The sequence below is a fragment of the Chelmon rostratus genome, chromosome 4 (genome assembly GCF_017976325.1).
Source record: "Chelmon rostratus isolate fCheRos1 chromosome 4, fCheRos1.pri, whole genome shotgun sequence".
Taxonomy (NCBI): domain Eukaryota; kingdom Metazoa; phylum Chordata; class Actinopteri; order Chaetodontiformes; family Chaetodontidae; genus Chelmon; species Chelmon rostratus.
Window position 1 is genome coordinate 23140992 of NC_055661.1, and position 17533 is coordinate 23158524.

General features: G+C 44.1%; 2 protein-coding genes across 3 annotated transcripts; one reads left to right on the forward strand and one right to left on the reverse strand.

Annotated features, from left to right (window-relative positions):
- Positions 1–103: 103 nt before the first annotated feature.
- On the forward strand, positions 104–8339 carry LOC121605468 (signal-transducing adaptor protein 1-like). 2 transcript variants are annotated; one of them, XM_041935383.1, is made up of 13 exons: positions 104–300; positions 2148–2219; positions 2349–2468; positions 2562–2618; positions 2768–2919; positions 3703–3834; positions 4108–4177; positions 4998–5100; positions 5287–5376; positions 6844–6918; positions 7037–7084; positions 7208–7357; positions 7460–8339. In XM_041935383.1, exons 1-13 carry the CDS (start codon positions 214–216, stop codon positions 7522–7524), a joined length of 1221 nt encoding a protein of 406 aa, XP_041791317.1. In that variant the 5' UTR covers positions 104–213; the 3' UTR covers positions 7525–8339. The 2 variants fall into 2 exon arrangements, with proteins under 2 accessions (XP_041791317.1, XP_041791318.1); XM_041935384.1 differs by having other exon boundaries at positions 6847–6918.
- On the reverse strand, positions 8228–17119 carry fsd1 (fibronectin type III and SPRY domain containing 1). The gene is made up of 13 exons (XM_041935385.1): positions 16987–17119; positions 16136–16231; positions 15879–16010; positions 14923–15024; positions 14179–14201; positions 13620–13741; positions 12010–12219; positions 11830–11928; positions 11542–11689; positions 11324–11406; positions 10547–10798; positions 9983–10071; positions 8228–9867 (listed from the first exon to the last, which is right to left on the reverse strand). The coding sequence occupies exons 1-13, from the start codon at positions 16999–17001 to the stop codon at positions 9757–9759; spliced, it is 1482 nt and encodes a 493-aa protein (XP_041791319.1). The 5' UTR covers positions 17002–17119; the 3' UTR covers positions 8228–9756.
- Positions 17120–17533: the final 414 nt, after the last annotated feature.

Here is a 17533-nt window from a genome sequence, read left to right on the forward strand (position 1 = left end):
TAGCTAAATAACACCCGCCCACTCCACACATTGACCAATCAGCGGCGAGGACGCTGACGTAGGGACAAACAGGTTCTCCTCACTTCCCTTATACAGGTGAGTTTTGGAGCGACCTAACAGAATATGCTGACCTACTAATAACTAAATCTACCTTATAGTCTCGGTCAAATCTCTGTATAATTTGTTATTCTATAAGCATCTACACTCCTTGTGATGGCAACGCGAACCGCGCGCCAGAGGAACCAGCTGCCAGCGTGTTATTATGAAGGATACCTGGAGAAGAGGTCGTTCAAAGATAAGGTAGCTCGTAATGGAGAGGTTTATTTTTGTTATTTTGTGCAAACTCCGTGCAAACACTGTTTGTTGTGTGCAGCAGGCGACCACAAAAAAAATCTTGTTTTTTTGACTTTTTAATGTTTCTGCATCTGTTGTTTATTTCTGAGTTTTTAGTTATTTTATCTGTGTAGTCAAAATGCGTCAGAAATAGAGGAAAAATCTAAACTTCATTACAACTACTTTAAAGAAAAAATGTTGTATATATAATAGGATTGGATGTTTAGTATGGAAGATTAAGAAAAAAGAATAAGAATGTGTCAAAGCCTGTATGATTTAATGACTGTATAGGCTGTTTCTAACAATTATTTTGATTTTTTTTAATTGTCGATTACGTGTAATTTAAAAAAAATGAATTTGCCCTAAAAAATCTCACTGAATCGTGAAATCATGAAGCTGACATCTTCAGATTGCTTCTGTTGTCTGATCAACATTTAGAAATGTTATTCGGTTCCTCTTTGGTGTGATGATTAATTGACTAATTGTTTCAGGTGTAAACTGCTGCCTATGTTTGAAATAGGTCTTCTGTTGTTGTTGTTGATGGCTGCTTTGTGTGTGTGTGTGTGTGTGTGTGCGCGTGCGTGAGTGAGTGAGTGAGTGAAGGAGAGAGACAAAGATGAATGACAAACATCTTAACAATGAGCAGAAGATGCCAGGCAACTCCTGTCAACTTTAATATGTTTTAGTGTCAGAGCACCTGTCTGATGAATAGATGTTGTTGTGCAGAGGAGCTCTGTTGTACTTGGCTGAGCCTTTAGGGAGGAACTGTAATATATTCATTCATTTACCTACATGAGCCTGTACCTAATATTACAAAACTGCAGTATGAAGACATGCATTGTACTTTTGTTAGAGCGTGCATCGGCCCAGCAGTCAGGTGAGGTCAGGTTAAGAGCTGTTTCCATGGCTGGAACGGAGCCTGCCTCTCATTATGTCGTTTCTTGGATGTTGTGTGGACTTTGAGTTTTTCAGCAGCGCCTCTCCAACTAGTCTGACTGCCTCTCTGCTCATTGTGCCATAAAGATTAGAACAAGCCAAGAGCTGACAGAAAACCAAAGACTGAAAAAACTGGCGAGGCAGGCTTTGTAAATAGTAAATCCTGCGTGCTGTTCAGCCCCGCCCTCGCTGATAAGAGTCCATATACACTCCAATGAGAGCACATGCAAGCCTGATTCCAAAAAAGTTGGGATGAACACATGATTGTACGTTACTACATGGGCTCAGGAACACTTAGTAAAGCAGCTGCTGATAAACACAGTTAATTTGCAGATGATGCTTTTATTAATGTTTCACACAGCGTCCCGACTTTTTTCGAATCAGGGTTGTAAGATCATCGATGAAACTTTTCACGCATTCAAATGCAGTCTTATGAGTTTTACAGCTCAGTGCTTGTAAACGGCGTCGGCGTCGGCTTTGACCTGAAAGAGACAACAATAACCAGACAAATCTGATTCATGCAACACTCACACACGCCTACACAAAAAATTAATCCGCTGACACACTTGCATGATTCCCCTCAGGTCCAACCAATTGCAGCACTAAACATGGTTATTGATATCACGAATTGGTTTCTGTTATGGTTACAAAGGCTTGACTCATCAAGTCTAATCCTTTCATATCACCTGCACAGGCTGCAGCTGCCCTGTTTATTTCCTTATTGTGTGAAACTCATTTATTTTCTTCTTTTCCTTCCTGTTGTTTCTTTGTGCTGTGTTTAACACAATAAGAAATCTGTGTTCTTTGTTTTTTCCTCTTTTTATCTGAATTTTGTCCGCGCTCTCTGTTGTTCAGCATGTCTCCCTGTGTTTGCGCAGACATCTCGGAGGCTGTGGACGTGCCTGTGTGGAAACACGCTGTTCTTCTTCAACGAGAAGAGAGACACTGATGTAAGGAATCACAGAGATTTGGGTCAATATGAGAGACAGGTTTAGATGTTTGTCTTGGAATTGTTCTTTTTGAAGCTGCCACTTGGGAATCACATGTCTCTTAATGTGTCTTTGTGTGCGTTTCATCAGTACATAGAAAAACTGGATCTCAGTGGCTTGATCTCGGTAACAGATGACAGCAGCCAGGATCGTAACTTAGATGCAGCCAGACTCAACCTCCAGATGAAGGATGGAAATATTAAATTCACTGTGAGGGGAATATGTGGAAAATATGAAAATAATCCTCTTTTTTTCCCAAGTACTTCCTCGTTTTCACAGTTTTTCTCCCTTCTTTTGTTACAGGCCCCTAATGCAGAGGCTCGTGAGCTGTGGAAGGGCTACATCCACTCTGTGATGGAGGTCTGTGGTGTTTAACATTCAGCTGTTTTTAAATGATTTCAATTGAAGGACTGATGTTTACACGCGTGTAACATCAGGCCTAATCTAGATAATTGCACCCCTCACTTGCTCAGATAATTGAAAACGGAAACTGTGCGTCTCCCCCGCAGCTGTCGGTGCCTTCCTCCCTCAACCTGCTTCCAGGCCAGATCCACATGCTGAAAGAGGCGGTGGAAAAGGAAAAGGAAAGACTGAAAACTGTCCCTCCGTCTGCTGCGGAGAACTCCAGTCCTTATGTCAGCCTCATAGCAGACATGCCAGCGTGAGTATTAGCAGGACTCGACACTCGCGCACAGGTGAAATGATTTCTTTAAAGTGGCTGCTGATACAACAGCCATGACCAAAGTTAATATTTGAGAAGAGCATTTTGAAGCGAATTAAAAAGGTCAAAGGTCCACATGCCCTTTGTTTTCCAGGTCTCCTAAATCTATAACCTTTACCACTGAAAATGAGTTAAAGGGCTACAGTATGAAAAGAATCTGGGACAAAAAAAGGCATTATGTATCTGTATCTTGAAGCGTTCTGACAAAAAAGACACATTTAATAACTCAATTCACCTTCACTTCAGGCCAAATTACCTTTACTGGAGGCGGTAGACGCCTGCATCTGTGCAGGTGCTTTGTTGTTGCAGCCTCCAACAGTTTACAGTGTTCACAACTTTGCATAGCAGTGCTCTCCAGGGAAAGCTGTATCATTTGGTTTTCAAATAAACTCAAGTATTAAATGCATTTTTATGGCTTCAGCAATGTCATCATCGTCTAAAAAGAATACAGCATTATGAAGCTTAAATCCAGACTGATGTGTGTGAGGTGTCAGTCGGTTTCAGCATCTCAAGATCCAGGTCGGCACAGTCATTGCTGTCTTGAATCTCAAACAAGACTTTTGAAGGTTTCTCCTCTTGTTGTAACAAGCTCAAAAGGCAAAAATACACCTTAAGTCTTTATACTGGATGCATCACTTCTTAATAACCCACTAAAATCAGTTTTAGATGAATGCTGGCAGTTTTTCTTCCTGTCTCATTGCTGTGTCTTCTGGCGTCCTGCAGTTGTTATCACAGTGTCTCTCGTCTGGAGGCAGAGCTGCTGCTTGAGAAAGAGGCCAAGAGAGGAAACCTGCTGCTGAGGCCTGGGAGTGGAAGTAACTCCTTCGCTGTCACCACCAGACAGGACCTTGACGGGTACACACACACACACACACACACACAGACACACACACACTCAAAGCATAAACACACACACATGCAGATCTACGACAGAGGCATACACACTTAATCTGTGCAAAAAACGGGCTGCGGTGCTGTGTTACTCCTAGAGGAGAACAGAACAGGCCAAATTTCAACACACTGCATCTGACATATCTTTGCAAATGTCCTGCTGTTGCATGTTGTCGTCTTGAACAGTTTCTAATCTTATTTGTGTTTTGATTGCCTCCCTCCGTCCTCCTCTATCAGCGCTATATTCAAACACTACCGTGTGGCTCGTAAACCTACGGGGGGCTTCACCATTGAAGTGGACAATCCTGTGAGTATTAAAAAATCAGGTCCATATTGAGGTAGTTGAGTGAGAAAGAACCAGTTGCACTTGACAACTTATTGATCAGGTGAAAGAGGAGATGAACTGCAGATTAAAGGGATTGTTGGGGTTTTTGTACGAGGCGCTTATGCATAGTCATTGCAGCGAATGGCGGTCAGAATGTTCTCAGTTTGAAGATGCAGCGCGATGTGCTGCTGTGGACAAGGTCAGCAGCAAAACATATTTATCCACATGCAAAAAGCCCCACCTCAAATAATCGTAATCAGTTTAAGTGTAAGCTATATTTTGAATATTTTCAGTGTTTGACCTTGCTGTCAACAGCTTCTTTCTTTCTTTGGCTCTACATCTTCTCAACCTTAACACTTTACATATGTACAACGGTGAATATATTCTAAATATAGGTACACTTAAACTGACATTATTTTAAGTGGGCCTTTATTTAAGATGGATAAAATACATTTTGGTGCTGACACTGTTTGCCTCTACTGTAAGAAATGTAAGTGTAGCACATGACCTCCAGGAAATGCAGTGGGTGGTTACAGGTAAACACGGAGGTGGCAATAAAAATGTCAGTCAGCTCAGTCATATTTCTTCTGCTCTTGTGCTCCACGGACGTGTTAGATAAGGCTTAATGACACGACACGCCTCTCACTTTTGCATGAAACTTACTGGCGCGAGGAGCTGCACGTAGCTGATACTTTTAATTTGATTGAGAATGATTTCCTTCTCAGCACTGAGGGCAGATAAACAGTAATTAAGCCTCATGTTATTTGTGGTTGAGCCAAGTGTTTTATTGTTCTCTGTGCAGGTGCCCTGTGCCACACTACACGATGTGATCAACTATTTGGTGGAAAAAACTGACAGAGTTTTGATTCCGCTCATCATTGAGGAAACTTATGAGAAAAACATCTGTACGTGAACGTTTCATCTTACTTTCTCTGTCACTGTTTATTTTCCTCTCTTTTTTCCTTTCTTTTTCTCACTCACTTCCTATTTAAGTAGGGTCGCCTCTTTAGCTGTGTAATTATTATCCAGTATGCCAATATACATTTACCAAGAAGCATCCATGACTGATTAAAGTTCTGGCTTTATTACAGCTTTTATTCGGTCTGATGATGAAAATGGAGAGAAGAGCGTTCAGCAGGCCCCGTCGAACCCCGTCCCACCAAGTGTGCCCCCCAAACCAGGTACAGAACTATGTCTTTTAATGCAAAAACAAGCTAACATGGACACATTCACATCCTGCAACTAACCTCACTACACTGTTTGTCAGACCTGTTTGTGGCCCTATGACGCATGCAGGTATTTGGAAATTCCACCTCTACAAATGCGTGGTTTAATCTTGGACTTCTTCCAAATTGCAGTGACATCAAAAATGACTTTTAGTCGGTCTTTTGGACCATAAAGCAACCACTTTAACAACAATTGTCAAAAAAAATATATAGTACAATCTTGTATTCTTTAAGATAAACCTAAAACATATCTTAAGTGGTTGGTTAATTTGCTTTGTGCTAGCAGGTGCATAAAAATTGTCCCCCAAATATTATCTTCAATCAAGGATTTTTGAATCATTGTGGTAACACTGAAGCTTTCCTGTGCAGGTACGACTGCACTGTGACACCACTTACTCACACCCACCCAATCACTCACGCTCTGCTTGCTTTTGCACCCGAGCGCATCAGGAAGAAATTCCTCTGCAGAGTTTTGCTCTGCTTTGGACTTTGTAACTCAAGCGAATGTTAACGAGACTGAGAGTCTATAGTAGTGGTTCGTGTCTTAAATTGGTTTTCCACGCCTTAAAACAACACCATGTCTGATGGAGGGCCGACTTTGCAGGTTGGGTTTGTGTGCTGGTTGTGAGTAGCTGAACCAAAGAGGGATCTTTTTTTAATGTTTTACTGAAAAGTTATTAAAAGTTCTAGTAATTGACAAGAAGCAAGCAAAGATTACAGCAAGTCAAACATAATTTGGTGGAGCAGGTATATGTTTTTCTGCTGTCCCGTCTTCTTAATTAGACTTGCGTCCCTTTGTGTGGGTCAAGAGCCCCAAATATGGACCCACTGGACCACGAAGTCCAAAGTGGTGCTTCTGAGCTAAAGGCTAATATTAGCATGCTGACATCCAACAGATATAGTGTTTACCACATTCACCATCTTAGCCTGTTAGCAGGCTAACATTTGTTAATGAGCACTAAACACAGTATAGTACAAGAACAGCTGAGGCAGAGGGGGATGCCATCATTTTTGCAGATATTTGGTCATAAACCAAAGGACATATTGGTTCTAGATGGAGGTTTTTCAGCTCATCCTGCAACCAAATTTCACGGCAATCCATCCAGTAGTCACTGAGCAAGTGCTTGCTCATGGGGGAACTGTTGAGTCCCTGTACATAAATGAGTACAGTCTACATGGAAGCTATCATGAGGCAACTTTTATTGTGATTTGACAACTGTGTGATCCAGACCCAAGGCATGCTGTTAAAAAACCTGCACACGACCAGCATCTATAGCCTATAAAACATTGTATTTGTGTTGGCTTCCACCTGCTTTGGCTCAGGGTTTCGGTGATATCGCACAAGGACACGGTGACAACAGCTGTTGTATCTATATCTTCAACAACACCGCACTAATTGTAATGACGTTGTTTGTTTCCCAGTAGCTCTAAAAATACCGACACTTGTACCAGCGCCAGCAGCGTTTGAAGACGAGCACATATATCTGAACGACAAGCGTGAGTAACTCAGTGCATCTATCATTCCTGTCGTTTGCTTGTGTGTCTTGCAAACATAAACAGGTGTGACTTCATTTTTTCCGCTGCTGTTTCTAAACTAAAACCTGTGTTCAAACAGTGGAGGAGAAAGAAAGGAGAGAAGAATCTGCAGCCGTCCCACTGCCACGTAAGTCCCTCCGTCTTATCTGTCAGCTCGCCGTCAGAGTATTTCCCTTTACCTGCCGCATGACTGTAATCGTGATATCGTTTTACGACCATGAATCATTTGGGTGTTTTTGGCATTCAACAGAAGTGGAAAAAAATGCTCCAAAGAAAGCAATGATGCCTCCAACTCCTACTCCTCGCAAATGGGCCTCCTCTACATCGCTCCACACCTCTACCTCCTCCACCAACAGCTGGAATCCGAGGACCAGAGCCCATGCTGACAGTCTGGGACAGAGTAAGTCCACAATGCTTTCAGTCCACTGAAAGCAATTTAAGAAACTGTATCTTCATTTGCTTTCTTGCTAATATCCCAACTTTCTTGTCTGATTTGCTCTAGTTCCCCTGGCAGCTATATCAGAGCTGAAACTCAAGCTGGAACAGAAGACGAGGAGTCAGGAGTGACCTCTCCTGGTGGGAGCCCGTCACGGCGTCTGTGACTCACCCGTGCTGGTCCGTCCCTGCAGGATGAACCAGCTTGTGGGAGCGGAGACCGGCTGCTTCCACGCAGACGGCCTCTTCCTCAGCAGCATCGTGACTCCGCTCCTCCTCGTCAGCTGGCTGTCAGCAGTGAAGCCTCTCCAAAGATTAACGCTTTATTGATTCTCTTTACTCGGACACTCATTAGCAAATGGGTTGACTGTAACGAGGGGTGTACATGTCACATTATCTTCACCATGTTTCTCTGCACATTGACAACAGTGTACATTTTCCTAATTAGATTTACTACATTAGTGCTGTTTTTGTCTGCTTTTTTAAAGTGTAATTAGCAGCTGATTTGCATTGTATAGTTTTCTACATAGCTAAATGGCTGTATTTATTCTGCCTTAGAGGCATGTGATGTTTATACATATATATATGTATATATTGTACCGCATTGAGTTGGCCTGTGGTTATTGTGCCTACTATATGTGAATATATTGTTTCGTTTTTAAGTAAAACTCTTGCTTCTGTCACATCAAATCAGACACATGTGAACAAGCAACTTCTCGTATGTGCCATGCAGCAGTTAGAGATCAGTCACTCAGTTTTATGATGTTCTGCAGCGGGTCTGTTTCCTTTGTTACACCTCTTCGTCCTTCGTTGAAGCAGAAACCCAAGAACAAAGTGCTCTCTCACTCCTTTATTACCTCAATGACTGATACATTATAGTGGAAAAATTAAACTATGTACAATAAATTGTGACGTTATGTCAGCATGTGAAATAAAGTTAACATAATTCTCAGCTCGACGCTTCTTTAAAGCATTGCAGGCTACAGTTATTCGGGAGATGCATACAGGAGGAGCAGCATGGCAAAGCAGGACTGTTACCATGTGTGTGACAGGGAGGTCGGGGCGGTGCACAAACAACCACTTCATAACATCAGTTTCCAGAGTTGATCACTTTTTCTTGGACCCCAAACCTGGCTAACTCTCATAATGCAGTTGGTTAGCTGAGGCTACTTGCTAGCTATTTGTTATATTTGGACTACAGGCAGCCCACTACTCATAATGGGATTCCTCTTCTGAAAGTAAAGTGGTGTTATTAGATTGGACACATACACACTTGCACATACAAGCATTAGGGTGCAGCGAACAGAACATATACAGTACGGTTATTTCCAAAAATCCTGAAGCCCTATCTGATGACTTCTCGACATGAGGAGTTAAAAAAGCTCCCCTCTAACTTTCTGTGCAGAATCTGGCTGTCACGTTTAACCCCACAGCCAACACTGGCTGCTTCAAACCCAACAGAACCTCAGCAGGAGGCTTAAGGGCCCAGTGTCTTGCAGGTTAAGCGTGGGACCTGACTACAAAGAGTGAAACGTAGTAAACACTGTTAAGTCTGCATGCCTTGGCAAGAAATAAATGCAATCCCTACTATTCTTATAATCTATGAGTTGCTGGCAAAGTAGAGTTTAATAAATCCTGACTGAGTAATGAACTACATTCCTTTCAGTAGCGTTGTCTAGGAGCAGGTTGGTGTTTGGGTTACATACTGCAGGTTGGTCGGTGGTTAGAGGCAGATTCAGTAGGTGATAATTACCACTAAGCTACGTTACAACCAGGTTATATTGACACTGACACGATACATTGTTTTAAGTTGGAATGAGGAGACCATTCCTCGCAGTGAAATATTAGCATGTTGGTGCAGATCACCCGATGTGGCCAATCAGTTTGGAAATGAGGAGGAAGGCACAGGGAGAGAGCAGACAGGACAGGCCTTGACCCTGCGCCTGCAGCTGGCTGCATTGACAGTACGACTGACAGTTTTGGTGATGGAAAGGAAAAGAGGGGCAGCGGCCAGCGCTAAATCATTGCTCTAGCAGCAGCGGGACAGTGCTAAATGAATGTGTAGAGACGAGGAAACTAGTAAGACTACAGCTAACATGTCCCAAGCAATCACAACGGCCAGATTCATACATCTGAAGAGTTCTGTCACTGACTGGCTCAGATGACTCACTTGTTCCCAAAACCATTTTTTTGTCGTCATGCAACACAGACTGTGCACGTGGAACAGGCTGAGCCATCGTCTTCCAGTGATGTAACTCTTCCATGATATGGCTTGGACCGCAGCCAGGGCAGAGGTGAGGTTCTGCAGCGCGCGGCTGCGGCCGAGCAGAGCTGGGAGGCGTCCAGCCGGCTGAGCCGATGGGTCTAGGTGAGGCTGGCGTTGGAGCTGCTGGTGCCGCTGTTCTTCCTCTGGCCGCTTTGCACCACGCTGGGAACCTGCAGGCCCGTCACGACTGAAAAACTGCCGTTCCACACCTGCGGGGAAGGGCGCAACAACAGGCAGTTTAGAAAGCGAAAAAGGTCATGGGACAACAGAGGAACTTGTAGATAGCAGACACATTTGGAAGGGTTTTGAGGAAATGTTTCTCACCATGAAAGCTGGTATAACTGGCTGCTGGAACTTGGTTTTGAAGGTGTGCATCAGCTGTTTAGTTTTGGCGTTGTAGAAAGACAGTACACCTGGAGAGAAGGCAAATCCCACACAGTGTGTACAATATTCAAAAACGGGGCAGCACCTGACATTTTCATTGCTGATTGATCCGTCAATTCTTTTTCACTTAGTTTACAAAATGCTTAAAATAACGTGAAAAAAGTCTGTTAGAAGTGCACAGAGTGATGAGTGAAAATGCTTGTTTTGTTCGCTCATCAGTCCAAAACCAAGAGATATTCAGATATTCAAAACAGCAGCTTTTCGGTAATGTGTGAACTGTTGCCGGATTTTATATTATTTTATCTGCAACATATTATGCTTCAGGTTCAGCACTAAAAAATGTTAGTACTATTTCTCCTTATTTACACAGCTCATTTCCACTGAAAATGGAAAATAAAAAGCTTCCTGGATCAAAGTGTAACCTGATCATTTGCAGCATAACAGATCATCAGTGATTCTATCTGTGGGCTTTCAAACACCGACTCTTTGTGTTGACCTTCGTACCTTCGTCATAGTTGACGTACACTCCTATACTGTTCGGGATGGGACAGTCCAGCGTTCGGGCCTTGTTGTTGTGCTTGGCTGTGAGGCTCTGCTGCAGCCAGTTGTTCAGGTGGATGCACCAGGAAGCGCCGCTTTTCCCCAGCTGGTCGAATCGGCCGAGGCTCCGCAGGGCGACGCCCACGGCGAAGGCTTTGCTCTCCTTATCAAACCGCACCTCCCAGTACTGCTGGCCAGCGTCGATCATGGTGTCAGCTGTCACGACATGTAAGTCCAGGTGATACATTTAGTCACAGTGTCGACACCGGCTGCAGAGCGCTGCTTTGTGCTTGAGAAGTGTGCCTGCATTTGTGCAGATTGAGGTGGCTGCATAACACTTGGCTTGGTACAACTGGAGCGAAACTTCTGTTCAAAGTTATTTGTGTTGGCAGTTTCACAGAAGAACCATCCAACAAATATGGGTTTTGATTGCATGAGAAATAACCATAAATAAAAAGAATATGGAGCTGCAAATAATGCCACAAAACCAGCTTTCATGCAAAGAACTGCAGTGTTCAGAGGACAAGTTGGCTAACTCTGGTTTAACCGTGGACAAACATAAGCAACTACTACTCTGTATATACTCATGACACTTAGCAGGATAGCTATGAGCTTGTGAGCTGGCCTGCAGCTCAGTTTTAAATAAATGTGCAGCCATAACTCAATTCTGGTGTGTTTTAGTCCTGATTGTAGAAATGCTAACAGAAATGAAATGCTCTTGCTAACAGTGTGTCTTCTTACCCAGAACTGTGTAGGACTCTGCTGTAAACCGGTCTCTGCTGGGCCGGGCTGTCGGTGCTCTCTTAGGCGACATCAGGGCTGACCTGATGACAGACAGTGAAAGACATTTTTGAGATTTATTCTTAATCACAATAAATACACAACCACAGACCTCATGAGGTTTTTTAGACCCCTGCTAACAGCCAAAGCCCAGATTTAATGTTCACATTCATACAAACCTGGCTGGAGAGTGCATCGGGGAGTTGGTTCGGTTCTTTTCCTTGCGGATGTCCTGTATCTTTCCTCCGCTGCTGTCCCACTCCACGCTCAAGTCCTCCACCTTCAGGTTCTGGTGGGACGAAACGGAGTCCAGTTTGAAGTTGAAGGCTGCAAACAGATATTGAGAAACATGTTTTATTAACACACTGAAACACAATCTAGTATTTGCATTCCTATTAACAAAGACCCCACAGACATATCATGCATTGCACAGCCTTATTAACCCAGTCTGTGTCCAGCATTCTCACCGTGGGTTTCTAGTGTAACCGGCTCGGAGAACTCTCCCGCCACGGCCTTGTTGCACGCTCTCACTCTGAACGTCATGTAGCGGGTGTCAAAGCGCAGACCTGAGAATAAAAAAACACAGTCAGCAACCTTTGTGAGTCAGCTTCATCAAAGTTCAGGCAGCAAATATCTCCTCCTCCTACCTGTGAGCGTGTGCTCCATCTCTCGTATCCCCTCCACCACCATCCAGGGGTAGTCCTCTCTGATGCGCGGCGGACCCTCGTGGTTCGTGCGCCGATGCTCCAGTATGTAGTGGTCTATCTTGCTGTCGGGCTCCGGCAGGGTCCAAACCATGCACACGGTGTTGTCGCACACCTGGCACTCTGACACCTGGATCTCTGGAGTGGCGGGAACTGGAGAGAAGACGCAAATTAATGCATTAATTGATTTTTGCCACTTGGGGGCAGAATGACCCCAAAATTAGCTGACAGGTTCGCAGCATAGCATAAACTTCTGGCTAAAGTGTTAGCAAACAGTTGTATATTTACACATCAGTCATATATAGAGCAACATTAGCATTCATTAGGAGTCATGTTTGTGTCAAGTTTAGCTCTGTTTCGGTCTTTGTGCTTAATGTTCATCTGTTCACCAGCTAGCCAACACTAGTGAAGGTTTGTCCGTTTGCTGTTGAACAGATGGCGTACGGTGGCTTTATCCGAGCATTGTATTCTACAGTGGATACGTGGGCTGTAAAACCACACCAGTGCACTGAGAGGTGAAGGAGTCTAGCACAGCTGCAGCCTCTGCACTTAATTTTCTGTGGTTTCATCGCTGCGAGCATCCAGTCATGTGACTCATTATTAAGTGAGATACTGAGAAGCGGAGCTGAGTGAAGCGGCTGCAGCAGGCGGCCTGTTTGACACGGAGCCCTTGTTTCACCGCGGTTAGACTTTCTGACTGAGTGTTTGATTCGCAGCAAAGGCACAGAGGTGTGTGTGTGTGTGTGTGGGTGTGTTGCCATGTGTTACTCATGTTGTGGGGACATTAATCTGCTTGCACAGTCACACTGTGGAGACGAAATGCAAAGTCCCCATAATGTAGATCATTAAATGTTAGGGTGAAGACTTGGGTTAGGGTTAGGCAAGTAGTGGTTATGGTTATGGTCAGTCTCCAGGAAATGAATGTAAGTCTATCTAAGGTCCCCAAAAGTGAAACCTAACGTGTGTGTGTGTGTGTGTGTGTTCACTCCTGATTTCCAAAGACTATCGACTAACGACCCACATCCATATCCAGCAGCAGCCACTTTATATAAAGAGACGATAAAATAAAATCTGCTATTTGTTGCACTATGGACCCAAAGTATCTGCACCACATTGTATATGGTAGCTATTTATCCAAAAACCTTGATATTTCTAGTACTTTTCAGCAGTTTTGTGCTTCTGTATTTATTTCTAAATACTTGTTGTGTTGTTTTATCTTCAGATTTGTGCACATGCTGTGAGAAACGATATTTCGGTCTCTCTGAATGTCCTGCACATGTGGCAAAATTGACGAAAAGTTGACTTCCAATTTGAAACAAAGGAGATTTTTGTTATTTTTTGCATGAATGAAGAAACTAAAACTGTTAAATAAATGTAGTGGAGCAAAACCTATGCTAACTCCCTCTGAAATCTAGTAGAAGTATAAGCAGCATGAAATACTGATACTCAAGTAAAGTACATGCACAGTATTGGCATAAGTGTGGTTGATGCCGCCGCCGTCCGCAGCTCTTTTATTCCTGTCTGTATTTCTTTGCATTAAAAGTGGAGCAGACCTGGGAGAAATTTGAGGCCCTGCAACATCCCCCTCTCCTGGCTGAAATCCACCATCAAGTGACTCATGTTGTCACTGGCTTTAGCCTTGAGGGAGAGGCGAAAGGCTGGAGCCATTGTCACGCTGCGGACAAAGAGAGAGACACACAGAAACACACAAACACACGGAGTGGAAACAAGCGTGCGCCATTATTCAACTGGATCAGAGGCAAAAAGAAAGGGGGGGTCTAACACTGCTCGCTAAGAAAAGGCCACTAACTAACTAGACCTCTGCTACTGCCACTGGACTCGTCACCCTGATGGACATTTAAAAAGCAGAGCTAGAGAGGGAGCAGCAGTCATCCAGGGAGGGGCTGACACAGGATGGTACAGACTGGAGAAGACAGTGGGAAACACAAAGACAAAAGGCTCTCGAGTGGACAGTTCTCATTGTGCTTATTGTCTACGAAATGGGTGCGGTGGCTAGATAGATTGAATGCATGCATGCTACAGCACGAGATGGCTCAATGGTTACAGGAGGCTATGACAAAAAGGGAAGCAATGGATGGCTGAGTACTATACCTATCCTTAATGTCTTTGGCCGCCTGGAGAGGAGAAGCAGAGAGGGAAAGGAAAAGGAGAGATACGGAGCCCATCATGTCGTCATGTAACACAAAAAGTCGCTGGTGGCTGTGTTAAAATAAATGGTAGCATGACACCACGAGAACGACAGATTAAATCATGTGCAAACACCGATTCCAAAGGAGTCGGTACGCGAAGCGGAAACAAACACAGAGTGTGATGGTTTATAAATGAACTGCTGCTAATGGTTAACGAAGTGCTCCTGAGCCCATGTAGTAACATTCTTTATCCAATCATGTGTTCACAAAGTGGTGAACCTCGCTCCATCCTCGCTTGTGAGTGACTGAGCCTTTCCAGGATGCTCCTTTCATACCCAATCATGATGCTATCACCTGTTACCAATCAGCCTGTTTACCTGTGGAATGTTCCAAACAGGTGTTTTTGGAGCGTTCCTCAGCTTTCCCAGTCTTTTGTTGCTCCTGTCCCAACTTGTTCGAAACACGCATTAAATTCAGAATAAGCAAATATTTACAAAAATCAATGAAGTCGTCTTTGTTTCAATTGAGCGGATGTCAAAAAGGATTATAAATGATTTCACACAGCGTCCCAGCTCTTTTTGGAATCGGGGTTATACAGTATATGGACACTAAATTCACCATCAGTCATTTAAAAAGTGAAGTTATAAACAGCGAGCAGAGGGAACAGTGCAGCGGCATGACATCAGCGTCGGAGCGGCTCGCCTACCTGCGTGAAGCCGTCCGTCTCGGAGGAGCACAGCGTCTGATTGGCCAGCTCCAGCAACTCCTCTGAACTCTCCAGGGCTTTGGAGCAGGCGCTCAGCTGACTCTGAGGAAAAAGACAAACAGAGTCACGTCTGCCCACTTCCACGCGTTCACCTTCGGTATAATGGGACCACTGTGCTCCCTGCAGAAGCTCCGGAGTTTGCGGCATCATTTGAGAGTCATGGCTTGGTCCTGAGGCTGCACAGTTGTTGACGCATGCGCCAAACACAGTCTATGATGTTATGACCTGGGAAGAATGATGTGGCAACATTTCAGCACGTGAGCTGGGACGACTGCTGTGAAAAACTTCTGACTCAATATGAGCTATCTGAGGACAGAACTTTAAACGCCATGATGCCAAAAAACTGCTTCACATATTTGTGGCTAAACAACTCCATTAAATGAATCTAATCATTAATTATCTCTCTAAATGATCTCACATGCAAACACATTTTGTTTATTGCTTTATATGAGGCTCTTTTATGCATATATACACTTTGTTTGCCTCTGTTTTATTCTCTTTTTACCAAAGACCAGCTGTCTTTAATTTGTTTGTGTGTGTATTGTAACACTGCCGCCTGTCTGTTTTTGTTAGAGCACAAAGAAAAGTTGATGACATTTAAATCTTCCTGTGCAGAGCCAGGTTCTCGCTTTGACACCTTCTCAGTTTTTAGTCAGACACTGAAAAGGTCAGGTGCCTGTTTTTTGTTTTTTAATGTGGCGACCTAAAAGCAACACATCATTTAGTGATGAAGATGTGACAACGTCAGAAATTTGACTTTTTTGCTTATTTGCTTGGCAGATACAACCACAGATTAGATTTCTCTCCCACGCTTGAATATTCTCCCTGAATAAAACAAACCTTTAGCATTTAAACACATTTGCAGCTACTTCGTAAGTCTGAAGAAATGCAGCTACCTGCAGCTCATAGGTGCGGCTGGCTCGCTCCTGTTTGATGCGCGTCACCATGTTCTCCTTCATCTCGTCCAGGACGGAGTGGAGGGAGTTGAACTCAGACTCCAGGTCCTCCTGCACTCTGTTGGAGTTCGCCTGGTGTCACCAACAGCAACAAAAAGAGTGAATACAGGAAGTAACCCGAGCACACTGACAGGAAAAAACCCTGAACCGTGTGCAGCTGGGATTAAATTTCACCTCAGCCTCTTATGTTTCTGTACCTCCAGGTTGTCGAGGCTCTGTTTGAGAGTGCAGGCGAAGTTGGAAAGCTCTTCGTTCTTCATGGCCAGCGTGTGGGTGATCTTACGCAGGGATTCCTACGGAAAGAGACAAAATGTTAACACAAAATCTGATGCTTCCAGGCTGAGAGAGCAAAGCCTATGAAGCTGATCATTGTCCTTTAAAGCCTGTAGCACAGAGGGCTGGATGGGTGCAGGTTTCTCCTCTGCACCAGCTCACTTCACTGCATCCTCTGTGGTTGAATTTGTGCTCATCATTGTTTGACACAAGCAGCTTTAGGCTTTGAGCTGCCTTTTAAACACGCTTAAACGTTTGTTCTCCAGGCTGGATGAGCCTCAGAGCGCAGGGAGGGAGGACACTTCACGGGCGGACGGATGCGCATTCATAATTTAATAATGCAGCTTCGCACCCATTGAACATGCAGGGGACTTAAAAGGGACTGGACGCACACTGGGTCGATTATTCTCCGGATCACAGCTTTGATATGTCCCCACTCTGGTTATATTGTGTTTCAAGCTGGCTATCCCACAGCGAACGAGCCCATTCATACTGAAGGACTGTGTTTGTTGATGCGAGAGGAGCTGCACCAAGGCCCCCCGTCCTTGACTAAAGCACCGATACATCGATAAGAAAGTGATCGATGGCATGAGCAAGATAAAGCGTCTTCAACCGGAAAACACTGATTCAAATAAAACGGTCACTATGAAACACGAGTCCGGACCGCATCCACAAACTCCCCAATTTCGCAGCTTGTCCCCCTCCTTCCTTTGTACACAACGCCCTGAAACGGCTTCCCCCATCAGAGACACCTGTTCCTCCGGCTCCGGCTCACCTTCTGGTCTCCCATCTCGCCGCTCCGATGCACCGGCGCCCCTCGAGCCGCAAACCCCGCCGGTATTTCTGCTCCGTCCCCCGGTTTTTTGGTTTATTAGCACGGCGGAGATGGTACTGATGCTGCCGGAGTGCAACGCATCTTCGTGTGGACACCAACCACCAACGCCTTTGGGCCGTAGTGCGTAGTGCGCATGCGTTAGAAGAGAATTCTGGGTACTGATGTTTCTTATTAGCGGGTAAGAAATGCTGCCTTCAGGGGCTATCGGAAAATTGCAAAAGCACATACTGTAAAATAACCACAGGATCATTGAAAAGATAATTTAAGCTTAAATTAACAAAAGTCAGTCAAAAATACACTGTGTTTGGCTGAGGGTGAAGAGGGCTAGTTTAAGACTTGATTTAAGACATAATTGTGAAAAGACAAATTAAATAGACAAACATTAAATCAAGATTAAAAGACTCTTTGTGTGAAACAATACAATAAACAACAACAATACAATGAATAAAAGTTTAAACAAAGGGAGCTATTTTAATGAACGTAAATA